At 38.8% G+C, this 27636-nt stretch overlaps 1 protein-coding gene across 1 annotated transcript; it reads right to left on the reverse strand.

The window, feature by feature from the left end:
- Nucleotides 1–353: 353 nt before the first annotated feature.
- Nucleotides 354–27620, reverse strand: BBOF1 (basal body orientation factor 1). Its single transcript, XM_084893145.1, has 11 exons — nt 27460–27620; nt 22731–22959; nt 18919–18984; nt 16915–17058; nt 11695–11775; nt 10772–10842; nt 9956–10100; nt 7480–7973; nt 5796–5897; nt 1196–1270; nt 354–864 (listed from the first exon to the last, which is right to left on the reverse strand). Exons 1-11 carry the CDS (start codon nt 27516–27518, stop codon nt 735–737), a joined length of 1596 nt encoding a protein of 531 aa, XP_084749271.1. The 5' UTR covers nt 27519–27620; the 3' UTR covers nt 354–734.
- Nucleotides 27621–27636: the final 16 nt, after the last annotated feature.

Here is a 27636-nt window from a genome sequence, read left to right on the forward strand (position 1 = left end):
ATCTTTCTCTCCCTCTCTCCCTTCCTCTCTGAAGTCAATAAAAATATATTTTAAAAAATACTAATCAGAATAATGAAAGTCGAAGGTATAATTAAATTAGAAGATGTTTCAATATTTTTAAAAAAAAGAATCATGTTCTTCTAATTGGAATCAATTTATTTGGCTAGCTACTTGCTACTCAGAAGTTTCTTGTTTCTTATTAGAAAAAACAACTGTACAATTATGTTACTGCTAGTAGCAGCTAAAAGAGTATTTTGTTTTCTTTTTGCTCTGATGTGGCCTCATTCTCTGATTCTACATTGTACTAATTATGAATAATGAATTACAAATAAAAAGCTCTTAAAAAGAAAATTTGGCTTTAAAAAAACGATGCCGTACTTCCTTATAATGCCTCTGTCCCCTAGCCTGTGGTGACTTAGACTTCCCACCTCTGTCCAAAGCCAAGAGTTAAATGGTCCTTATGTTTTAATTCTTACATAAAAGAGAGTACATATTTTGGCTAGGCTGTGTATTTCAAAAGGCAATTATTAGGTTTTCAATACTAAAAGGCAAAAATATGCATTTGCATTAAGTATATGCCTTCCTTAGTGTAGATAATGTTATAAAAATGTCCACAATCTCATACTAGTATTAATACTCATTTTACTGATACCTGAAATAGTAGAGCTAACCAACTGTGACTTAGCAAAGAAGCTCATGGGGAAAGGTAACAGTTATATGTATTATTTGTTAGATTACAGACTGCTTACCATGTCAGACTTGTGTGATCCTTTCTGAATATTGGGTATTTCCACTTCATGAGAAGAGTCTGAGATTGGTACTTGCTGGGTGATGAAGGTTTGATCTTGAAGCTGACTTTCACCCCTTAAATAACGACAAAGAGACCTGTCAACAACCAGGCACACATGGAATCTAGCTCAGAACAATAGAACCATTGTGATCAGGCTCACATTCATTGCTTTGTCAAGAGAGACTTTTTGCCCTAGCCTGATGACTCAGTTGTTGGGAGCATCATCCCACACACCAAAAGGTTGTCAGGGCACAACCTATAATGTGGGTTCAATTCTAAGTCAGGGCAAGTAGAGGAGGCAACTGATTGATGCTTTCTCTCACACTGATTCTCCCTTTCTCTCTAGAATCAATTAAAAAATCATATCCTGGGGTGAGGATTTTTTTAAAAAGAGAAAGACCTTACCCACATTCCTCCGTTTGTCCACTGTCTGAAACAACATATTCTGGACCTGAAGATCTAGACATCTGACTGGATTTCCTGTGGTGGGTAAAAGTTAACAATGAGGCAGTGTCTCCTTGTGCCCTTATTTCAACTATACACGTGCTAAATTGCCCTAGCTCAGTAGTTGGCAAACCGCAGCTCGAGAGCCACATGCGGCTCTTTGGCTCCTTGAGTGTGGCTCTTCCACAAAATAGCATGTGCAGCCATGCACGTACAGTACGATTGAAACTTTGTGGCCCATGCACAGAAATCGGTTTTCAGCCTGGGCGAGTCTATTTTGAAGAAGTGGCATTGAACACTCAAGGGGCCAAAGAGCCACATGTGGCTCGTGAGCTGCGGTTTGCCGACCACTGCCCTAGTTGGTTTGGCTCAATGGATAGAGCGTCTGCCTGTGGACTGAAAGGTTCAGGTTCGATTCTGACCAAGGGCACATGCCTGGGTTGTGGGCTCAATCCCTAGTAGGGGGTGTGCAGGAGGCAGCCGATCAATGATTCTCTCTCATCATTGATGTTTCTCCCTCTCCCTCTCTAAAGTCAATAAAATATTTTTTTAAAGTGCTAAATTAATGTTTCCATGGGATGGGCTTCTCATTTTCAAAAAAATGATCTTTTACACACACACATAGAGGCAATATAATGTTAAGGCAAGTTAATATAAACTTATAGTCTCTTAAAATTGAGATATGTTGAATTTAAGAAATGGGAAGTGCCCGGGCCGGTTTGGCTCAGTGGATAGAGCGTCGGCCTGCAGACTTAAGGGTTCCAGGTTTAATTCCAGTCAAGGGCATCTACCTTGGTTGTGGGCACATCCCTAGTAGGGGGTATGCAGGAGGCAGCTGATCGATGTTTCTTCTTCTCTCATCGATGTTTCTAACTCTCTATCCCTCTCCCTAGCTCTCTGTAAAAAAATCAATAAAAAATATATATTTTTTTAAAAAACATAAAACATGGCCAGGAAAATTCCCTTCCTACAAAAAGAACCACAGAACACAGTATAAATGGAGAGACACAGTATAAAAATTTCTCTTATACTTTGGCAAGTGTGGTTTAAACACAGGAAGTAAACATGTCACTAAGTCAATATTTTAATTTGAAAGCTTGTTACAAAAAAAGTATAGTAGGTTTTTTTTGCCAGCAGATAAAGACACATATCTCACTCCTAAAACTTGCCCTCAACTAGGGCATAAACCCACTCAAAATCTGGCTATCCTCACTCTAGCTGGGTAGTTCAGTTGGTTAGCACATTTTCTTTGTCCCAATATGCCAAAGTTGTGGGTTCAATCCCTGATCAGGGCACGTACAAGAAGCAACAAATGAATGCATAAATACGTGGAACAACAAATCAGTGTTTCACAAGTCAATTTTTAAAAAATATATATTTTATTGATTTTTTACAGAGAGGAAGAGAAAGGGATAGAGAGTTAGAAACATCTATGAGAGAGAAACATCGATCAGCTGCCTCTTGGGGATGTGCCCGCAGCCATGCCCTTGACCGGAATCAAACCTGTGACCTTTCAGTCCACAGGCCGAACCTCTATCCACTGAGCCAAACCGGTTTCGACTCAAATCAATTTTTTTAACCCATTCAAAATCTGGCTATCTTAAATAGTCTAATAATATATTTTAGATACTACCAGTGCCTAAGTTATAGCCAGAGTTGTTGTTGATGCATTAGAGTACAGTTTATTGATTATAAATACCCCTTTGACTTAGTTCACTCACAAAGAAAAATACTGAACTATTGGGTTCACAATCATATACAATCTATTGTGAATTCCTAATTATTCTACTTGCTTTGGTAGACCTTTTATCACTTAATTCCTCCCTAACTTAGGTTACTCATTTAATCTCATCTTTATCTCAACATTTCACCATTCTATTCCTAAATTCTTTTTCTTTCATCTAACTCTGGCATGAGATTCCAATAGGCTTAGACATGGTTTTATTGTGGCCAGGTTCAAGTTCATTACTTCGGTGTGAAAGATTTCACTCAACTTCCTGTTTCTCCAGTGTTGAAAAAAACACAATATGGAACTTGAGGTCTGGAACTCAGGCTATATTCCCTGGAAGAAGTCAACTCATAATAAGACAGACTTTCAGTACCTACAGATTGTCCCTCCACATCTTCAAAAGACTACCAGAGACAAAAAGCCATTTCAAAGTCCTTTATCTTCCATTTAGCCAATACTTAAAACTCCTCTCATTTGGCTGTACTCATCTTTGTTCCCCTGTTCATTAATTGTGGTTATTCCTCAATGCTCTAGCCTCAACCCTTTACTTTTCTACTTTTATCCACTTTGCTAAACTCAACAACCAATTTCATTTAATGCGCAAATCTCTCTCCCTAAACTATCATTTGTACTACAAATACTATTTACGCATGCCTTATGTATTTTTTTACTTCAATATTGCCATCATCTCCAATTTGACCCTGAAAATACTACTTTCTGTTTCTTCTGCCTAAAATGGGTTTTCTTTCTTTTTTCTTCCGATTTACCTTTTACTAGTAGAGGTCAGCTCAAGCTTTTACTTCCTCAGAAATATTCCTGACCTCAATTAGGTCAGATTCCCCTAATCAAGGCTCTCATACCACTCCTTTGACCCTATGTCATAGTTGTACTTTTGAATATATTTATGTGATGATTTGAATAATGACTTTCTTCCCACATAAACCATGAACTCCTTGGTAATAAGCATGTCTTTTTTTTGCTCACCATGACATCCTCAGTAAATAGCAGCCCTAAATATGTATTTGTTAAATGACTCAATGGATGGATTAAATAAAATTTAAATATTTCCCTCACATTGGTCTTTCAGATTTTCCATTTGACTTTAATACCACCATTCTTTTATTTCTTAATATAAAAACAAACATTCATACTTTGTTGTCTTTATTCCTTTTGTCCTTTTATCACTAAGCTGTTTCTCCTTCCCATGTCTCGGCTTCCTTTTTTCTGTCTGGTCCCACTTTTGCCTAAACCCCTCACCACTACATGAGTAGTGCAGCAGCTTCTGCTGGACCCCACCTCTATTTCTGTCCTCCAAGCCATCACATTGTCACTGTTAGGTTCCAGTTAGCTCTGAGAACAATAACCTGTGAGCCCTTCCAGTGAAAGTATGAGAGTATGACATATTGCTCTTTGGATTCTTTTAAGATGGAGAAGAAAAATATGTTACACTGCTCTAGAATCTACACTAGCAAAAGTTCAGGCTTTTCTGTACGGTTTTTAGATTAATCCTTATTTTTAATTACTAATTATTCTCTAGCATTACCACACTTCTTCAAGCTAGGCACTTTTCCCTCAATGTTCCCTAAATGCCTGATACCCACTTCTGCCTTGGGCTTTTGCTTATGCTGTCTACTTTGCCCCTTGCCTGATGTGCCCTTCACCCTCTCTCTACTATCCCACTCTCTTACAAGGTACCCCACAGAGCCATACTTCCTGTCTTTCTGACTGAGGTCTTCTTTCCTGACTAGCCCATTGACATATTGTCTGAACTCCAATTGTACTTTTTTGTTCCATCTATTTTTATCCTTGTTATTTTTGGTTTTGTTTGATATCAAAGGAATGTCTCTTAATTCTGTTGAATCCCCAGAGTATCTAACATACTTCCAAGCACATAATACCTCTCTCCCTTCCTCTCAAATCAGTAAGTAGTTGATTAATTTTTCTCACTTTATAATTCATTACCAGGGTTATAGTCACTGATAAAACATAGTAGAGAGTGAAACAATTCATTAAGAAGAATTATTTTAGCCTGGCTGGTGTGGCTTCGTGGTTGAGCTTCGACCCATGAACCAGGAGATCAAGGTTCAATTATCCATCAAGGTACATGTCCGGGTTGTGGGTTTGATCCCTAGTAAAGGATGTGCAGGAGGCAGCACTCATTGTTGATGTTTTGTTTTGTTTTTTATCTCTCTCTTCCTCTCTCTGAAATAAATTTTTAAAATATATTTTATTGATTTTTTTACAGAGAGTTAGAAACATCAATGAGAGAATAATCATCAATCAGCTGCCTCTTGCACATCCACCATTGGGGATGTGCCCGCAACCAAGGTACATGCCCTTGACTGGAATCAAACCTGGGACCTTTCAGTCTGCAGGCCGACGCTCTATCCACTGAACCAAACCAGTTTCGGCTAAAATCAATTTTAAAAAAAATCAATTTAAAAAGAATTATTTTAAATATCTGTAGATTTTTATTTTCCGTTTTAGGTCTTTTCTTTGGTATTAGAGATTCTCTTGATTAATAATCAGCTTAAAAATCGTTTAATTATCTTTTTAGACCAATAAAATCTTAACAGCTGTTATGCATCTCTACATTACCGCTCATTTAGCTGTGCAATATTATACCTTCTTAGTAAGCATTATCTTAAACATCTAAAATTAATCTCTTTTCTACTCTCTTATTTATCTCTGAGAATTGTATAGCTAAGCAGTATGACCCTTTTATATTTTCTGATCTTTTCCTAATCCTTTCATTCTAAGAATAAGTTCATTATTCCTATATGGTTTCAAGGATTGATGACAACTTGGTATTTTACTACAGAAGGGATTTACCTAGGACCAACACCATTCATTTTTGCAAAGAGCAATCGTAAGACTTTCTCCTTCTGCTCCCAAGTCAAATCTCCAATATCCACATCTCCTTGAATATCTGTCCTGAAGAATATCAAAGGAAAAATACGGTCAAAGTAATCATCTCTTTTTTTGAAAAATACAAAATATGTAAATATGAGGAAAGAAAATACCTCTCTCCCTTCCTCTCAAATCAATAAAAAATATTTTTTTAAAAGAAATAAAACTAAGTGCTCTATATGCAAAAAATGTCTCACATTATACAACATCAATACTCTATCTATATATTAGCCGACCTGGTTCATAGGTTGATGCTCAACCACTGAGCCATAGCTTGTTAGTTTTCTTTAAAAGTATAGGTTTTGCCCAACCAGCATGTCTCAGTGGTTGAACGTCAACCTATGAACCAGGAGGCCACAGTTAAATTTCAGGTCAGAACAAAATACCCAGGTTTCAGGCTTTATCATCAGTGTGGAGCATACAGGAGGCAGCTGATCAATGATTCTCATTATTGATGCTTCTCTCCCTCCCTCTCTCTGTCTCCCTCTCCCTCTCCCTCTCCCTCCCTCTCTCTCTCTCTCTCTCTCTCTCTCTCTCTCTCTCTCTCTCTCTCTCTCTCTCTCTCCCTCTCCCTCTCCCTCTCCCTCTCCCTCTCCCTCTCCCTCCCTCCCTCTCTCTTTCTCCTTCCCTCCTTCCCTCTCCCTTCCTCTCTGAAATCAATAAAAAATATTTTTTTTAAAGTTCAGGTTTTACTTTATTATCACCATATACTTCAACTGTCCTTTTCCAACCTGTCTCTTAAGCCTCTTAAAAATCATTTACTTATCTTTTACTTTCCTATTGCCTCTACCTGCCCTGCTGAGGGTTTATAGGGGGAAGAGTGCTCTAACGGATAGAAATGTTAAGGAAGCAATTAATAGGAAACTGAGGTTAAGGTGACAAGTTGCTCAATAGCAGAAATGTCACACAGAAGGCAGAATAGGAAGAGTCCAGATTGGAAGAGGACACAGGTCAGGCTGAGGGACCCCACTGGTGCACGAATCTGTGCACTGGGCCTCTATAAAATATTTATGAAAGTATGTTTATAAGAAATGTTTAACCTGAATCTAATTAAACCTCTGTAACTAGTTTATAGAAAACAAAATAAAGGAGCGTGTTAAAAGATGCTGCAATGGGATTCTGTGGGAAAAAAATAATCTAGTCCCTTTAATAGTTAATCTTATGAAGAAAAGAGGGCACTATTCCCCTGACCAGTTTGGCTCAGTGGATAGTGTCAGCTTGCAGACTGAAGGGTGTCAGGTTTGATTCTGGTTGTGGGCACATCCCCAGTAGGGAGTGTGCAGGAGGCAGCTGATTGATGTTTCTCTCTCATCGATGTTTCTGACTCTCTATCCCTCTCCCTTCCTCTCTCTGTAAAAAATCAATAGTGTGTGTATATATATAAATTTTTTTTTTTTAAAGAGGACACCACTAAGAATATTAGGCCCCACAAACTATGCCAAGCATAGAGGTTACAAAGATGAGTTGGTTCCTATCCTCAAGTACCTCACTAAGTAATCTACTCAATACTCAGATATTACCAAACTAAATTTTTCAGGGTTCTTATTTCTCTAAAGGGTACAAAAATAGCAGCAAAAAAGATAAAATATTAAAGTATTATTAGTACCATTTACTAGCCTCCATAAGATCCTGATCCACACTATTGGTGCTGTGCTCTCTGCCATCAAATGTTCGAATTTTAGGATATTCTGTTCTTCCTGCATACGCCTCTCGCATTTTTAAATTGAAAGCAGCTTGTGCCACCTGCTTATATTGTATCCTGTTAAATGCAATCTGCTGCTTCACTTGGTTTAGAGCATCCAAAAAGAACCTTTCCACTTCTGTTCTCTCATCTAGTATGTTCTTGGCCAATTTCTTCACTCTATTCATTTCCTTGTCCTTCTTCTGAAGAAGGTTCTGCAGCTTGAAAATTTCAATCTGATCACCTTGGTTATTTACCATTGCCTGTTGCTTCAGTTTTAGAACTTCAGTCTCAAACTCTCTAGTCAGACATTTCAGGGCATTCTCCAAGGTTAACACCTTCCTCTGAAGACTTTTGATTTGTGATCTCTGCTGGGTAAATTGCATAACCTTTTCCTTAACCAACAGATTGTCGATTTCCTAAAAACAGAAAGAGGTGAGAGATTTCTTTTTTCTTTTGTCAATTTCAGAACTTAAAAAGTTCCTCTCTAATTTCCATTACTTTGTGAAATTTGAGTATGATGCCAAAAAATGCCGATTCCGCCCCCCTCCCCCAGGAAGGCAGTAAGCTCAGTTGAAAATTCTCTGTCTCCCTGGGGTTCAGCATAGCGATGTAAGTTCTGATCAATGAGATGCAAGTAGAGATGTGTGTAGGACTTTCAGAAAGACCACTAAAGGGAGGGACATATATTTTTCCTTCTTGTTCTTCTTCCTTCCTGCTCTTTTAGTAATGGTTAGAGATTCAGCAGCTGCTGTGGGCCATGAGGTGACTTTGAGGGTGTAAGCCACATGCTGCAAAGCAGAGTTAAGGAACCTGGGCTCTGTTGGCTTTCCAGCTCTGACTTCTTTTAGGTGAGAGAATAAACCCTTATGTGATGACTAGAGGCCTGGTACACGAAATTTGTGCTGGGGGGGGGGGGGGGAGCATCCCTCAGCCTGACCTGCACACTCTCTAATCCAGGAGCTTTCAGGGAACGTCCTACTGACAGCTTAGGCCCACTCCCCATGGTTCTCTGCTCTCTGTGGGGCCTGCCTGCTCCACACCATGGCAATGGGCAAGCAGGCCCTGCTGTCTGCTGTCAAGCTGTGCAGCCACCCTTGCCTCCCAGGGCCAGTGATGATCCTGGGAGCCTGCAGGCCTGGCTTGGCACCACAGCCCTCACCTCCGCGGGTGGTAATGGTCCCAGGAGGCTGTGGGCTTGCTGCCTGTGTATGCAAATTTACCCACCATCTTTGTTTGGCTTAATTTGCATACTCCTGATTGGCTTGTGGGCATTGTGGAGATATGGTCAATTTGCATCTTTCTCTTTTATTAGTGTAGATGCCACTGTTGTCAGGGCTGTTACAGCTGAACCTGTTCCTAAGTGAATCAGAGACTAACTCTAAGCAAAGCAAAATGAGTATTCTCAATTAGTAGATAATAGGAGTTGTATTTAGGTTTCTGATATATTCTTTATAATGCAAAATCTAATGCTTCTTAGTCATTCAGTAATTAATCTTTTGAAATAAGAAAGGTATGTCATTCAGACAGAAGAAAAATGATCCCTTTGTCCTTATGTATCTTTATTAGAGGTCCGATGCATGGAAATTAGTGCATGGAAGGGGGATCCTCTCAGCACAGCCTGCACCTTCTCTAATCCAGGACCCCTTGGGGGATGTCTGACTGCTGTTGGGGATCTGGCCTAAACTAGCAGTCAGACATCCCTCCCCAAATCCTGGACAGCTGGCTCCTAATGGTCCACCTGCCTGCCTGCCTGGTCGCTCCTAACTGCCCTCCTCTGGTGGCCTAATTGCCCCTCACTGGCCCCGCCCACACCCCCCCCCCCCCCCCCCCCCCCCCCCCCCCCCCCGCCAGCCTAATCACCTCCAAGTGTCCCCCCTGCTGGCCTGGACGCCCCAAACTCCCCCCACTTGCCTGGTTGCCTCTTACTGCCCCCTGCTGGTCTGGTTGACCCCATTGCCGCCCCCCCCCCCCTTGCGGCCTAGTTGCCCCACACAGCCTGCTTGTTCATTCATTTGGTCATCCCTCACTAACCACCCTGTTGGCCTGATTGTAGGCAGCCATCTTGTGATGGCATGATTACATAGGAGCATTATGCTCAATGCTTAGTATTTACCAAGTTAATCTAAACAAAAAACAAAAAACAACGATAAGGCCCTACCAGTGTGACTCAGTGGTTGAGCTTGATTCATGAACCAGGAGGTCATAGTTCAATTCCCAGTCAGGCACATGCCTGGGTTTCGGTCTAGATCGCCAGTAGGGGGCATGCAGGAGGCAGCTAATCAATAATTCTCATCATTGATATTTCTATTCCCCTCTCCCTCTACCTTCCTCTCTTTGAAATTAGTAAGAACATATTTTTTTAAGAGATAGGAAGCAAAGTCTAAAAGAGAATGGGAACCTTTTGATATAAAAGAGAAGTTTTAGACTCTTGCAACTGCTTAGATTTTTTTTGTAGAGCATCAGCTTCCTTCAGGTGGTAGTCAAGAGCATTCTGGAGATAAACATTCTCTTTAAAAACAGCTCTTCCAGCACTGTTCAGTTGCCTGAAATAGAGAGACACAAGATTTAAAAACAGAGGTCTAAGTTTCAGATATTACCAAACTAGGACAATTACTTCTTTATTTCCCCACCCCCAAAATTAATTATAAGGACAACCCTGCCAGATTGCTATTATTAACCCCATTTAAAAATATATTTTTTATTGATTTCAGAGAAAAAGGGAGAGGGAGAAAGAGATAGAAACATCAGTGATGAGAGAGAATCATTGACTGGCTGCCTCCTGCACGCCTCCTATTGGGAACCAAGCACACAAAGCAGGCATGTGCCCTTGACCGGATCTAACCAGGGACTTCAGTCCGCAGGCCGACACTCTATCCACTGGGCCAAACCGACTAGGGCATTAACCCATTTTTTAGATAAAGAAATTTAATTTCAAAAAATTAAGAAATCTACCTACAGTCAATTGGTATATGTGTTGAGAGCAGTTTAATTCCAGAGCCCAGGCTCTTACCTGCATACCATGCTGCTACAAAAAGGGCGGAGTGGAAGAGGGTGGAAACACAAAATTCTCTCTATGGAAACAGTGAGGGAAAATAAGCCAGAAAATTCGAAGAAAGCAAACCAGGAGAGAAGTGGGAAGACAACATGATAAGAACAAAACAGACCTGAAAAAAGAGAGGCTATTAAAAAGGGGAAAATGGCAGTAATCTCTTACACAACAGCTTCATGATGGGCTCTCTCTGCCAGCATTATTATCTTCTTTTCAGCTTCCATTTCTAGTCGGTGCTAAAAAAGAAAATAGTCTGTTTTAATACAGAGTTATATTTCTAACAACAAATTAACACATCAAAAAGTTAAGTATTTTATAATGTCAAAAATCTCCTGTCCACATGACCTGATGTGAACTCCACCAATTGATAGAGAAGTCAGAAAAATAGTGTGAACACAGAAACCTTAGGGTACTTCCCCATCTCCTCATTAAAGAGACAACATGACAGATAAATAGGGGTGGGGGGGGATCAACATTAGTATGGCAAAGCAGAGCTGAGAGAAATTTCTGCTAAATACAACAAGGAGAGTCAGTATCTATGAGGTTGATGAGAGTCATTCATTCATTCATTCAACAAATTCCTATGGAGCAATAATATTATAGTGCACCAGATTTTTTAAACACTGGAGATTTTGTGGTGAACAAAACAGATAGGGTCCCTGCTCTCATGGAAAATATATCCTATTATTGGACCCAAACAATAATAATAATTAAAATGTATATCATGTGTACCAGAGTGACCTCTCCAATCCCACCTCCCCTATATAATGAGGTTCATGTAGCTTTAGTTCGGCCAAGGAAACACCAAACTGAGGGGGATACATTTGAAAACATTGGTAAGATGACAATCTCACTTGGGGGTTTCAAGAATCTCTAACTGGGAAGGGAAAAAAGACTAGACAGTGAGATATCTACTAAAAATAGGCTTTGTTTTCCCTATTTTTTTTATTCTACTGTGATTTGATTAAAAAACAAAACAAAAACTAACAAGGTATCAAATGGAAGGTTGATATCTCAGAGTGCATATAAATATATTTATGTTGTTCTGGTAAATGAAAGAATTTTAAATTAACCTTAATATGTCATACCTTTTCTTTAAAAAACCTGGTTTCCAATTTTCTAAGAGTCTCTTGATGTTTCCGCTCTGAGTTCCTCAAATTCTCCTTCAGCTAAATTAAAATAGCAAAACAAAAAGACAACAACAACAAAAAACCTGGTCAATAGGAAATGAAATTGGGGTTGATTGGGGCATATTCCTAGGAAATTGTGTTACATTTTCTATTATATTTTACCTCTTAATCCTGAACACATGCAGAAAATCTCCAAGTCTTTGCTGTGAGTACCACATTTCCCCCAATCTTCTCTAGATTTACAGGATCAGTATTGAGTTCCTAAAAACCTTTCATAAATAACAGTTCTCAAAACATTCAGACAAGGTATCCTCATAATCATATTTTTAAATATCTTTCATTTTAACCATGTGGATACCCAGAATCATATTTTAGAACTGGAAGAGACCTGAGGAGTCAGATTATATAATCTCTCAATTAATATGAAAATCCCTCCTATGAGAAGAACATTTAGAAACAGAATATCACTAATTCAAATCTCATTAATTCACTAAGCTGACCTTTAATAGTTATTTTTAGAAAATTTTCCTTAGTATTAATCTTAAAAATCATCTCCCTATGATTCCCACAGATGAATCATTCTGTCCTCTAAAACTATCTTATATAATAAAAGCCTAGCCCTAACCGGTTTGGCTCAGTGGATAGAGCTTCGGCCTTCGGAGCCAAACCAGTTAGGGCTAGGCTTTTATTCCGGTCAAAGACATGTACCTTGTTTTTGGGCACATCCCCAATAAGGGGTATGCAGAAAGTTTGATTCCAGTCAAGGGCATGTACCTTGGTTTTAGGCATATCCCAATAAGGGGTATGCAAGAGGCAGCTGGTTGATGTTTCTCTCTCATCGATATTTCTAAGTCTCTATCCCTCTCCCTGCTTCTCTGTAAAAATCAATAGAATATATTAAACAAAAAAAGAAGTAAAAGAAAAAGCCTAATATGCTAAGTGTCCAGTCATCCATTCAACCAATCAAAGCATAATATGCTAATACCACTCAACTGCTTGCTATGACGTGCTCTGACCATCAGGGACAGATGCTCTGACCAGTAGGTTAGCTTGCTGCTGGGGTCCAGCCAAATGGGACTGAGCAAGACAGACTGGACATGTGCTGGATCCCTCCTATGGTCCCTCTCCAGCTGGCCAACCTTCCACATTCCTCTCCAGCCCCGATCGTGCACCAGTGGAGTCCCTTGGCCAGGCCTGTGCCCTCTCACAATCTGGGACCCCTCAGGGGATGTCAGAGAGCCGGTTTCCACCCGATCCTGCAGGCCAGGGGACCCCACTGGTGCTCGAATTTGTGCACCGAGCCTCTAGTATATAATAAAAAGGACATAACATTTTTAAAAATATATATTTTTATTGATTTCAGAGAGGAAGGGAGAGAGAAATAGAAACATCAGTGATGAGAGAGAATCATTGATTGGCTTCCTCCTGCACACCCCACTCTGGGGACTGAACCCGTAACCCAGGCATGTGCCCTGACCCTGACCTCCTGGTTCATAGGTCAATGCTCAACCATTGAGCCATGCCAGCTAGACAAAAATGACATAAAATTCTTCTAAAGTAGAGCTAATTTAAAGCTATGGTCTCACCTGGCCAGTGTGGCTCAATGGTTGAGCACTGACCTATGGACCATATATAAGGGTTCCACTCAGGTGAGGTCATATGACCAGATTGCTGCTGAATCCCAGTAGGAGGCAGCTTATCAATGATTCTCTCTCATCACTGGTTTCTTTCCCTCTCCCTCTCTGAAATCAATAAAAAAAATTTTTAATTAGAAAAAAGTAAAAATGTCCAAAACAAGGAACCAATTAATAAATCATGATACATTTACTCAATAGGATTTCGTGTTAACAAACAATTTGTACATCATGACCTCATTTTTGTAAAAATATTTTAAAAATATATTTCTTGCATTGCTGGCTTGGTGGTAATAAACTCCCTTAGACTATGTAATATGTTTATATATATAAATATGTTTCTACATAGTATTTTAATAAAAATATTCAATGGCTATACTTATGTGTTGGTGTGTGTGGCGGGGAGAGGACTTTTTTTTATCAGTTAAATTTGCTGAAAATGGTTATCATTTTGTCAAAAACAAAGACAAAACAATTTATGAAAAAAATAATTGCAACCTACTAATGTATGCTTCTTCTTCTAATCAGGTGGACAGAAATATTTTTTCTTTAAAATATTTGTTTTGACTACCTTTTTATAATCTAAATATAATTAGCCTCTTTTAAATTTATGCAGTGAATTTTATTACCAAGTATAATTAATTTTCTTCATTTATGTATTACCTATGCCTTAATTTTAAGTTCAGGGGCCTCCACACCTGCCTTAATTCTTCCATATTCCACAGAATTACCTTATTTTTCCTCAAAAGCCTTTAGATTTTAAATCTTCCTCGCCCAACAGCCCTCTTTGAAGAGATATGAAATCTATTTGTCCCCTAGGTGGCAACATTGTTCTTTAAAAAAAATAACAGTGTGGTTCACTAGATTATGAACTAGTTCCTCATTCACTTTGATTCAGAATGTATACCTCCACATAGGAATATATTTTGAGAGTTCCTGAAAAGTTAAGGAACTTAATTTGACTCAATATGCATCCATTTCATATAAAACAGAACTTAATATTCCTTCTAATTTTTTTTCAGCTTTATTGAGGCATAAAGGACAAGTAAAATTGTAAGGTATTTCAAGTATACATAGTGATGATTTGAGATATGTATACATTGTGAAAGGGTTCCTCCCATCTAATTAAAAGAAAGGTTGATATCCCTCCAATTATTATTATTATTATTATTATTATTATTATTATTTTGAGAGCGAAAGAGAAAGGGAGAGGGAGAGAGAGATAGAAACATTAATGATGAGAGAATCATTGACTGGCTGCCTACTGCACGCCCCACACTGGGAATAGAGCCCACAACCTGAGCATATGCCCTGACGGGGAATTGAACCATGACCTCCTGGTTCACAGGTTGATGCTCAACTACTGAGCCATACCAGCCAGATTCCCACCAATTACATTTTTTAAAAATATATATTTTATTGATTTTTTACAGAGAGGAAGGGAGAGAGATAGAGAGCTAGAAATGTCGATGAGAGAGAAACATCGACCAGCTGCCTCTTGCACACCCTCTACTGGGGATGTGCCCACAACTCAGGTACATGCCCTTGACCGGAATCAAACCTGGGACCTTTCAGTCCGTAGACTGACGCTCTACCACTGAGCCAAACCGGTTTCGGCAATTCCCACCAATTACATTTTTAATGAAAAGACCCAATCAGCATTTAACAAATATTTATTGAGCTAGTAAACTACTGTTTATCTTGTATTTTTTATGAATACAAAGGACAACAGTTTGTACTTTGAAGAATTTACAGTCCAGTAGGGGAGATAAAACAAATGATAACTGTAATATCAAGATAGGATAGACTAAGTGGTATTAAAAAAGATACAAAATGCTATGGGGACACAGAAAATTATTACTTTTTTTTCAGTAATAACCTATTTTTTCAGAGAGCTACACACCACTGTTAATATAATTCTCACTATGTTATATAAACTATTTTAAAGACTTTGCATATATTAACTCAGTCCTTAAAACAACACTATAAGCCGAAACCAGTTTGGCTCGTGGACAGAGCATCAGTCTGTGGACTGGGGGGTCCCAGGTTCAATTCCAGTCAAGGGCATGTGCATTGGTTGCAGGCACGTCAACGGTGGGAGGTGTACAGGAGGCAACTGATTGATGTTTCTCTCTCATTGATGTTTCTTGCTCTCTGTCCCTCTCCCTTCCTCTCTGTGAAAAATCAATAAAATATATATATTTTTAAAAACAACACAACACTATAAGATTCTTATTCTCCTCATTTTACAGATGAGGAAACCAAGATATGGAGAGGTTGAGCTTGCCCCAAGTCACAAAGCTGACTTCAGCTACCTGTGCCTAGCACTCATCTGTGACATTTGTTATGTTATGATCAATGCAATAAAACTATATTCTGAGCTGAGGGGATGGAAAGTAAGAGAAAGAGCATAGCAAGGTCAAAGGAATTTTCTTTTCTTTTCTTTTTTTTATCAATCTTTATTGTTCATATTATTACAAAGGTTCCTCATTTCTTCCCCCCTCCACCAGGTTCCCACCCCACCCTCTGCCCCCTCCCCATCCCCCATTGTCCTCATCCATAGGTGCACAGTTTATGTTCAGTCTCTTCCTCCCTCCCTTTCCCCGATAGTAAATCCCTTTTCAGATAGTAAATCAGTTACTTAGCATTTTCTCATATCAATAATACCTCCACATGCCCAATGATACACTTCACACAAAAGACATTTCCAAATACTAGGTCAACCAGCCTCATCCAGGCCCCACCCAAGGCACTCACAGATCAACACCCCAGCACTATACTAACTCAACACATCCAGATCTAAGCCTTCATCACTTGATTCAGCAGTCCCTCAAGTTTCCACAAAAGTTTCCAGCCATGTCTGAGAGGCAGCCTTGGGGCAGGGGCAGGCGAGGAGCGAGCTGTTCCGGGCCTGGCTGCTCCGGGCCTGGCCTCTGTTGCTCTGGTTCGTTCCACAACCAGCTGCTCCGGGTCTGGTCACTGCCGCTCCCGACCTAGATGCTCTGGATTTGGCTGCTGCTGCTCCGGGCCTGGCCACACCCGACCCGGCTGCTCTGGGCCTGGCCGCTCCCAGCCTGGCAGCTGCTGCTCCGGGCCTGGCCACACCCGACCCGGCTGCTAGGAATTTTCTAAAAGTACTGTTTTCCGCATCCCACCCACACCTTCCCAGAGGGCCTTCTAAATTTTTCTAAAATTATCATTCATCTGTGTGAGCATATTTTCCCTTAGGACTTTGCCCATACTGTTTTCAAAGAACTGTAGTTTGTTTCTTATTGAAGTTACTCTAACGGTTTGACTGCTGATAAATGTGGGAGAATATGCTGGCTCAGATTTGGAACATTTACAAAGGAATCAATGCTTAGAAAAAGAAAAGTCTAAACATCAAGACCTTTTGCGTCCAGCCCTAAACTGACGTCTTACACTTTTATTGTAAAAAAAAATTTAAAAATCCCTTTACCATCTCACATGAGTGAATGTCAGTGAAGGATTTTGCAGACATAGTAGTTAATTCTAACCTCCTTTTAAAAGAAAGAAAGAAACTTACATCTTCTAATTCTTTCTCCACTTGGATTTTTCGTTTTTGGAATTGTTTTATTGTTTTTAGCTCTGTCTGAATCATGCTAATTTCTTTGGCTTTCTGATAGAACTGTCCCTCCAGTTCATTTATTTGCACATTATACTTTTGTTCCTGTATATAAAAACAAAGAAAAACAGGTAAATGAGTTAGGAAAAATAACAGATATCCTGTAGAATCATGTCCCATTTGAAGCCTTAAGCCATTTGTCTACCTTCTTTGGCGAAATGTTCCCTTTTTTATTTTTGCATACAGTTAAAAAAAAAAAAAAAGTAATCTGTTAGAAAGATAAATAATGTTCCTGACCCTAAATTAAAACTAATAAATCAAGAGACAAAGAGAGGGCTGATATCTCCAGTAAAGAAAGCAGAGAGCCCTGTCAGGTTTGGCTCAGTGGACAGAGTGTCAGCATGTGGACGAAAGGATCCCGGGTTCGATTCTGTTCAAGGGCACATGCCTGGATTGTGGGCCCAATCCTCAGCAGGGGGCGTGGAGGTGGCAACCAATCAGTTATTCTCTCTCATCATTGATGTTTCAATCTCTCTCTCTCCCTCTCCTTTCCTCTTGCTGAAATCAATAAAAATATTTTTTTTTAAAAAAAGAAAGCAAGGAGAAAAGTGGAAGAAAGAGGAAGGAAGGAAGGAGAGAGAGAGGAGAAAGGGAAGAAAAGGAGAGAGAAAAAGAAGGAAAAAGAAAAAGGGCCAATTCAGCAAAAACAACAATAACAAACAAACAAAACACACATACACACAAAAAACCCACCACACCTGAAATATTGAAAGTAATGCAAATGACTCTAAAAATATGGAAAAAAAATGCTCAACCTAACTCACAATAAGAGAAATGCAAATTGAAATACACTGAAACACCATTTCTCACTTATTATGCTGACAAAACTCTATTTTGATAATATACTCTGGTATATTTTGAACACATAGACAGAGTTAGATTTCTCAGAATATACCATGTTTAGTAGATTTGACTTTGGAACCACATAAATATTTTACATAATTATAAATATTTATATAATTACATACTTTTATATGCACAATTAAACTTTTCAAAAGCAACTCCTAAAAATCAAAAGCAAAGGGTGTTGTTGAGTTTGTGGCATAACCTCACAGAAAGAAATTATTTTAAATGGTTCTTTAAAAAAAAATATATATATATATATATATATATATATATATATTATTGATTTTTTTACAGAGAGGAAGGGAGAGGGATAAAAAGTTATTATAGAAACATCAATGAGAGAGAAACATGGATCACTTGCCTCTTGCACACCTCCTACTGGGGATGTGCCTGCAACCAAGGTACATGCCCTTGACCAGAATTGAACCTGGGACCCTTCAGTCCACAGGCCAACGCTCTATCCACTGAGCCAAACCAGTTTATAATTTGATAGTACATTCCTATTGACATATATCAAGGGGAAAAGGGCCCCACAAAAATCTTAAAACTGTTCCCACTAATCTATGTTAGTGGTAACATTGGTATTAGTATTCTGTGACTGTTGATGAATTGAGGTTTAAAGCAACTAAAAAATTATATAGGTATCATTAAGAACCAGGATTTTGGGCAAGGAAGAAAGGACACATTTAACTTTATAAAGAGATAAAGTTAAGTAAAAACCCTATATTCCTGCATCTGAATTGAAAATATTAGTGTTAGCTTAAATTTTGTTATATATTTTAAGCTTTTAAAAATATACACATATTTCCTAACTTTTGGCCCACTGAAAAGCCATAGGAAGAATGTAAAACTCAGACACAGTAAGCACCATTAATACCAGATGGTTTTCTACAACAACATATTTTAATGTTATTTTTTTGAGCTGTAAGGTCACTGAGCTATAAGGTCACTGAGATGCTCAGATGACCGATTCATTTAATCTCATTGTGTCTTAAAAATGAGCTTTCCAGAAACCTGATCACCCAGTAAGTGTATTAATTAATGTACATTGATACTTACCAATTTCTCCTTCTCCTCTTGGGCTTTTTCCTTTGTTTCAGTCAATTGCTGTTTTAGTTTTTCAATCTGTAGAAGATGAAAATAAGGTTAGGAAGGTGATGAAATTGCTGTTCTTCCTTTATTAAATAACCATGTTTTCACATATTAAAACCAGTAGGGTTGGATCGGTTGAGTAAGGTGGGAAGAGGAGAGGGAACATACTTCATAACTTTAATCTGCTAATGCTAGTTTCCAAAACCTGGCTATCATAAGAATTACCTAAGTAACTTTTTTTTTTTTAAGTTGTGGTAAAAAAAACAAAACAACAAAAAAACAACAACCCAAAAAAACACAACATTAAGCCCTGGATGGGTAGCTCAGTTGGTTAGAGCATTGTCCCAGTATGCCAAGGTTGTGGGTTTGATACCCAGTCAGGGCACATAGAAGAATCAATCAATAAATGCATAAATAAGTGGAACAAAAAATTGATATATATATCTCTTTCTCTCTCTCAAGACAATAAATACATGTTAAAACCCTGTCTCATTCTAATATAAATAATATTCATTGTTAAACTATGTATTTTAAAAAACTTATCTCATTGACGAATTTTCAATAAAGGTTACCTTATGTTTAATAATTGGAAAAAAAAAAAAAAAGATCAGTGACCTATGAAGCAGATCTTGTTTTGATTCCCAATCAGGGCACGTGCCTGGGTTGGGGGCTTGATCCCCAGTAGGGAGTGCGCAGGAGGCAGCTGATTAATGATTCTCTCTCATCATTGATATTTCTATCTCTCTCCTTTCTTCTCTCTCTAAATATAATTTTTTTTTTTAATTTTAAAGACAATATTAAATTGACCATGTTAACCATTTTTTTTTAAATGTTTTTATTGACTTCAGAAAGAAAATGTTAACCATTTTTTTAAAATATATTTTGCCCTAACTAGTTTGGCTAGGAGGCAGCCCTTGACCAGAATCGAACCCAGGACCCTTCAGTCCACAGGCTAACGCTCTATCCACTGAGCCAAACCAGTTTCGGCCTAAATTCATATTTCTTGTATAGGACTTTCATTTGTGCATTGGCCCCTTCTTCAGCTCCTGAACCCTTGCCTTGCAGGTTGCGGCATGTGACTACCAATTTGTACTTGTTAATCCCTTCACCTTTTTCACCCAGTCCCCCAAGTCCCCTCCCCTCTGGCAACCATCAGTCTGTTCTCTGTATTTATGAGTCTGTATTATTTTCCTCTTTAGATTCCATATATAGGTGAAATCATATGGAATTTATTTTCCTCTGTCTGACTTATTTCATTTAGCATAATATATAATGGTAACTTTTTAGGAGAAAAGTTTCAAGAAGAGTACAAAGAGTTCTCATACACTCTTCACCCAATTTTGCCACATTTACTTTCCCTCTGTATAGATAGGACTATCTAAATATATATGAAGAGATCTATCTAAATATATAATTATATAAGTATAGATATACAGATGATATTGTTTTTTCTGGATCATGTGAGAATATGTTAAAAACATGATGATCCTTTACTCCTAAATAATTATGTATTTCCTAATTTAAAAATGCACTTTTTAAGAAGCATAGTATAATTATAAAAATTTGGAAGTTTAACATTGATATAATCTATAATCCATATTCATATTTTATCACCACTTGTCCCATTAATGTCCTTCATTGCCACTTTTCTTTTTCTAGTCCAGGATATAACTCTTGATTATGTATTATATTTAATTGTCATGTATCCTAGCCTCCTTTACTCTGGAAAAATTTCTCAGTCTTTGTCTCTCATGATTCAGTATTTTTGAAGGTTACTGGCCAGAGTTAGTGTTGTCTGATGTTTCTTCATGAGTAGATTCAATTTATGCATTTTTGGAAGGCATATACTGCAAAGCAATGTTGTATCCTTCTTAGTGCATCACATCATGAGGTGATTGATGTCAACTTTAATCAATTAAGATTGTGTCTGCCATTTAAAAGTTAGTCTCTCTCTCTCTCTCTCCCTCTCTCTCTCTCTCTCTCTCTCTCTCTCTCCCAATTTTGTTTTTTGGGGGGGAGAAGGCAACCAAAATTTTTGGTGGCCTTGTTTCGACAAGGCTTACAAAAAAAAAAAAAAAAAAAAAAAAAAAAGAAGTTAGTATTTTTTTCTTTTGTAATTATCAAGTGATTTGTGGTAAGGTATTTTAAGATTTTGCACATATCCTTCTGCACATCAAACTATAACCCACTAGTTTTAGCATCCAGTGATAATTTCTGACCGAATCAGTTATTACTGTGATGTCAAATGGTGACTGTTCCTACTCCATCCTCACTCATTGGAAATTTAATAATTTACTATATTGTACTATAAGGAAAAGCTTTCCCTTCTCTCTCATTTATAATGTATTTATTTATTAGTAGTATGTGCTCATGGACTTACTCTTTTCAATGAGTTTTAATTTATTAGTAATTATTTATTTTTATTTTCCCAGATTTGGCCAGTGGGAGCCCCTTTCAACTAGTTCCTGTGTCCTCTAATATTTTTAGTTTTTTTCTTACTTTTTCCTTTTTATTGAATGTATTGGGGCAACACTGATTAACAAAATTATACAGGCTCAGGTGCCCAATTCCACAATATCCCAAGTTAATCTTTTTTACTTACTCTCTGTCACAATAACATATTCCAGGATCATCTTTTACTTTCCCTTCCCCAGTCTTGGAATTAATCATTTCTCCAAGGATGCTGGTTTAGTATGGAACCTAAATAGTTTTTTAAACTAAAAACTCCTTGATTTGGTTATGCAATCAGAGGATCCAGAAGTGAAATATTGTTGTAAATAATATCTTAGACTAGTTTAAAGAAAACTTACAAATTCTAAAGAATATATATAGTCCTAAACCATGTAGGATGGGTATGAAATGATCTTTTGTGATTGACTGAACAAAGCATTAAATACAAAAACCCATTTTTAAGAAAAATTTCCTAATTTTGTTCAAGATATAATTTTTAAAACATTTTCTTTTTTAATTCTTATAAACTTGTGAGATAGTGAAAGGAAGCAAGTGGGGAGAGAGAAAGAAACATTGATTCATTGGTCCATTTATTTAGGCATACATTATTCTTTAGTTAATTCTTGTATGTACCCTGACTGGGGAGAGAACATATTATACAACCTTGGCATAGTGGGACGATTCTCTAACCAACTGAGTTGCCCAGTCAGGAAAAAGCATTTTATTTTTATTATTTCTATAATTCACATGAAATAGGACTATAACAGCTTAAAGTTTAAGAAAATAATGCATTTCTATTATATAGAAGAATGAATAAAACACTATAGGAGAGCTAGTCATTGTGTTTTTCTCCATTTTATACTGCTGTGTGTTTTTAAAAATATATATTTTATTGATTTTTCACAGAGAGGAAGAGAGAGGGATAAAGAGTTAGAAACATTGATGAGAGAGAAACATTGGTCAGCTGCCTCTTGCACACCCCCCACTGTGGATGTGCCACAACCAAGGTACATGCCCTTGACCGGAATCGAACCCGGGACCTTTCAGTCCTCAGGCAGATGCTCTATCCCCTGAGCCAAACCGGTTTCAGCGCCAAGATATATTGAACCTGCTTTACTTCTTTGCAAAATAATTTCTTTGGTTTTAATAAACATCCATGATTGTGAAAAGTTATGCATTTGCTACATCTATATGTAGACCTTTGATATATGGAGGCAGATAAAAATAAAAAATAAAATATGTAAATAATACTGATAAAGGCAGACCAATATCAATTAGTTAATGCAGGCCACAAAACTTCTATGTAATGAGGATTTCTACCCACCTACCATATTATCTTTCTCCTGGTCCTGCTTCTTCAGGTAGCTTAATACAGTCATTGTGTCTTTCTCCATTTTATACTGCTGTTTCTTTAAGTCCTCATTCGTTTTCGCAAGTTTCAGAGAAGTATCACGATACTCAATCCTAGAGAGTTCTGTGATTTCCAGCCTGGCCTCCCAAAGGGAGGCACTGGCCTTGGCTCTTTCTATTGCACTTTCCTCCATTTTTGGTGTCTTCCTACATGGGAAGAGGGCATTGACAACATATAACTAATTATTCTCTATTACATTTCTCTATTATTGGTTTTTGTGGTGGTTTTTTTTGTTTGTTTGTTTTTTTACATTTTTCTATTATTGTTTTGTTTGATATTGCCTGGCACATATGAGCAAACATTATTAGATGAATTAGTTAATAATAAATACATATTTATTTGACAAAGGACTTGTCATAGTAGGTGCCTCTTCCTGGAAGAGGAAAGCTTTAGAGGATAACTCTAAAGGACTAGAAAAACAAAGAGGAAAGGCATAAGTTAAATTTATTTCATAAGGTTTTCACATCTTTTCACGTATTTGATTCTCTCACATTTGAACTGTCTTTTCTATTCTGACTTGCTCAGTCTTAGATCCTGGCTCTCTCTACTACAAATCCATTACCTTAGTTCCTCTTCACCATGAAGATACATTCATAGTGTAAATGTAACTTTGAGTCCATATTTCTGTAATCTTTCCAATCCCAATTTTCTTTTTGTTCTAGGTTATTTTGTGTGTATTTTTTGTTTGTTTCTTGGCTAGACGTTTTTAAAAAGTCCCGATTTTTGGAAAGATTGGAAAAATTCTTTCCAAAAATCGAGACTTTTTTAAAACGCTGCAGGATGTGGGGAAAATTGTTGAAAATCAGGACTGTCCCACCAAAAGTGGGACGATCTGGTCACCTTAATATATATACAAATAATTATGTACATTGGGCTATCATTTAAAAAAGATTTTTAAAAAATCCCAAAATGATAGTAGTGGATGATGAATTGAATTACAGATGATTTTTTAAATTCTACTTTAACTTTCCATGTTTCCTAAATTTTCTGCACTGAGCATTTATTACTCTCTTAAATAAGTAACTTCACAAACTTTACAAGTTTGGGGATTCTCTCATAGTCCCATATATAGTATTGTTGGACAGCATGTATGACTCCAATGTGTCAGGAACTACCCTGTTTCCCCGAAAATAAGACAGTATCTTACATTAATTTTTGCTCCAAAAGATGGGGTAGGTCTTATTTTCAGGGGATGTCTTATTTTTCCATGAAGAAGAATACGGTACACATTTATTGTTAAATGAAAATAAAGGAAATTTATCACCTGTATACGGTACAGTAGTACAGTAGTTGTCAACACAAACCAGACAAACTATGAATCCTACAGTATCAAGAATTTACTCATTTATTCAATGACAATCAGGTCAACATCATCATAACAATCCAATTCCTGAATTTCCTGGTGAATTTCTTGTGACTCCATTTCTTTCAGAATTAGTGGACCAAATCTCTCATGTTTAGCAATAGCACTGTCTTTAAATGAGTACTTCTTGTCAAGGTAGCCTGCTCACAGTGCATTTGCAATGCAACTGTCAGTGATTTTCTCCCATGAATTCTTCACCCAAGTCACAACTTCTTGCAGTTTAGGTTTCACAAAGTTTCCATGCTGAATTCTCTCCATTCTATTTTCAATGTAGTCATTAATTTCTATGCGCAAATTGTCTTTGAATGGCTTGTTTATTGCAATATCAAGAGTCTGGAGATAGGCCGTCATTCCTGCAGGAATCATTATCTGATCTATTTTTCTTTCGTGAAGAAATGTCTTCATGTCTTTAGCTCAGTGAGTGCTGGCTACATCCCAAACTAGCAGACCTCTTTGGCTCCCTCGCATAACAAGCGGTAGCATTAAATCAACCCACTTCCTTATAACTGCTTGTGTGGCCCAGGCTTTTTCAGTTTCAAGAATAAAACGCCCAAAACACATTCAATCTTTTCCTTCTTGCCCTTAGAAATGATTAAAGGTGGGATTTTAGTGCCATCCAGACGAATTGCCAAAATACAGGAAACACGTGCACTTTCATAAGCAGTGGAGGGAATGTACACTAAGGAGGCACCCCGCTGTTCAATTGTTGTTTGAAATGATTGGCCCATAAACACTGCAGTTTCATCCATAGCAATCATGTTGGAAAGATTGTATTTAGAGAAGTCAGCATCATCAATAAAGGACTTGAATGCAAGTGCTTGCTTAATAACTTGAGTATCTTCCAACCTAAACAATGTTGTAGATCTTCTTAAAGACAGTTCACTTCGCTAAAGGAAATTATCCAGCCAGTGTTGTGATGCTTTGAAGTCTTCGGGGGCTATGTCAAACTGTGGTGCCACTGTAAGGGCAAATTCTTGAAGCTGAGCCCTATTCACAACCAAAGCCTCTGCTCTCCTGTCAACAACCCGTTCACAGATCAGGTCTTCCAGCTCGGAAAATAATGGTTGCTGACCTGTTCCACACTTGCGCTTTTTAGCATTTCCCTTGTCCTCTTGTTCAATGAGGTTACCATACTCTGCTCGCCATTTTCGGACCAATTGGATACTCAACATCTTCTCTTTGCAGAAAGCAGTAGGATTTTGGCCCCAAGAGTCTTCCACAATTGCTTTCTTGTACTCCACGGAGTAGCTTTTTCTTTTTGTGCTCATTTCTAGGGGTTAAAAAAAGGAATTGGGGTATCAAGATAGGGGGAGGGGGATCACTTAAAATGACACAGGGGTGATCAGAGGGGGGAATCAAAATGTCACAGGAGAATCAGAGGGGGGATTACCATTTTAGTAACCCCTTTTGATCCTCCTGTGTCATTTTGAATGCCCCCTCTGGTCCCTCCTGTGTCATTTTAAGTGATCCCCCTCCCCCCACCCCTGTGCCACTGAACACCTTCACCAGACATTCCCCTCCCTACCTCTTTATCAGACATTTACCCCCTGGGGCCTGCCTGGGGACTGTCACTGGGCTTGCTGGGGCCTGAATCTGGGCTGGAGCAAGGTCTGCCACTGACTGAGAACCTTCAATTATCATGAGGGCAGCTGCGAGCATCAGGTAGTGTCACCAGAGACAGACCAGCACTCACCACCTTCGCCGCGTCCCTTCCGCTCTAATCCTCCTGTTCTTCTACACGCATCTGCGAAAGTCTCCTCCTCTCTCCCCCCGCACTCACCACTCACTTCGACCTCCGCTCCACCTCCACACAGCAGTGACATCAGGACTCCACATAACGTCACTGGTTGCTAGACGCCAGTCGGGGCGGCCCTAGTGACCAGTTTACGGTAAATTAATTTTCATTCTGAGACAGAGCCTGGGGGGGGGGCTTATTTTTGGGGGGATGCCCTATATTTCACTCAGAAGGAAATCTGTAAGTAGGTCTTATTTTCGGAGGATGTTTTATTTTTGGGGAAACACGGTACTAGGACTACCTAATAGGTTAGCGACAATTAGCAGCAGCTCTAAGCCTGGAAAGGATTCATGCTACAGTTAGTTCTGATCATTTTGGAGAAATCTGAACAATTACCCAATTTGGTCAAATCCTTTATGCTTTTCTTTGAACCCAATGGAATCCCTAGAAGACCAAGGAACTACTTCAATCATCAAGAGATCTTTTAGGTGTTCAAGATCATCTCAACCACAAAGTAGAGATCTCTCAGACAAGGATCAAGAGCACAGTTCTCGTGGAATAAATATCTAAGTGAAATATAACAGGCAGATACCTTATTTAGTGCACAAATAATAAGCATCTGTTGTGTGCCAGGCTCTCTGCTAGGTGCTGGAGATATAGTGACTAATGTTTAGTGCCTATTCTAGAGAAGTTTATAGTCTTGAGCAGGGTTTCCACATGCTGGCCCTGCTGACATTCTGGGCTAAATGATTCTTGGCGGGGTGAGAGGGTTGATCTGTGCATTGGCAGGGTGTAAAACAGCATCTCTACTCACTAGATGCCAATAGCACACATTTCCAGATGTGATCATAAAAAATGTCTCCAGGGATATTGCCAAATGTGCCCTGGAAGGCAAAATCACCCTGTGTTAAGAACCACTCATCTAGAGTACTGGTGTGCAGTACGGCTGTAACGATGAAAATGTTAGATATCAGTCCAATGAAGTTTGGACGCAAGATTTTAAACGAATGTTAAAAATAGGTACTTTGGGGGAACCTATCTGCCTCCATCGTTAATGTTAACGCATTATACATAGGTAGGGGCTGTGTCTAAATTACATCAGGGTCGCCAAAACCGGTTTGGCTCAGTGGATAGAGCGGACTGAAAGGTCCCAGGTTCCATTCCGGTCAAGGGCATGTACCTTGGTTGCAGGCACATCCCCAGTGGGGAGGGGGTGCAAGAGGCAGCTGGTCCATGTTTCTCTCTCATCGATGTTTCTAGCTTTCTATCCCTCTCCCTTCCTCTCTGTAAAAAAATCAATAACCCCCCCCCTTTTTTTTTTTTAATTACGTCAGGGTCCCAAATCTCATCCTATTTTCTAAGCTGAAGCAATAAAGTCTGGCATGCATTTGAGAATTTCTGAACCATGGGAACTGTCCTCAGACTCGGCGCGGGGGGGGGGAGAGCCAGAGACAAGTGCAGGAGCGGGAGGCAAGGTGTCCGTCAGTCAACCCCTGCGGCCCCCAGGCCCGAATCCCGGGAGCGGACCGCAGCGTGGGTTCTCCTTACTTAAGCTTGTCTTTTTTTTTGTTCTTGCCTTTCCCTTTTCTCTTGCCCCTAGCCGGCATCTTGGCTTCTCCAAGGGCAGGCTGTCTTGGCGGTTTCCCCGCCGCCGCCGCCGCCCAGCCCGGCTTCTGTCCCTAAGGGAACCGGCACGCCGGGCCGGTAACTTTCCGCGCCGGCCGT

This window comes from Pipistrellus hanaki, assembly GCF_964339955.1.
Source record: "Pipistrellus hanaki genome assembly, chromosome: 1".
In the NCBI taxonomy this organism is placed as follows: Eukaryota; Metazoa; Chordata; class Mammalia; order Chiroptera; family Vespertilionidae; genus Pipistrellus; species Pipistrellus hanaki.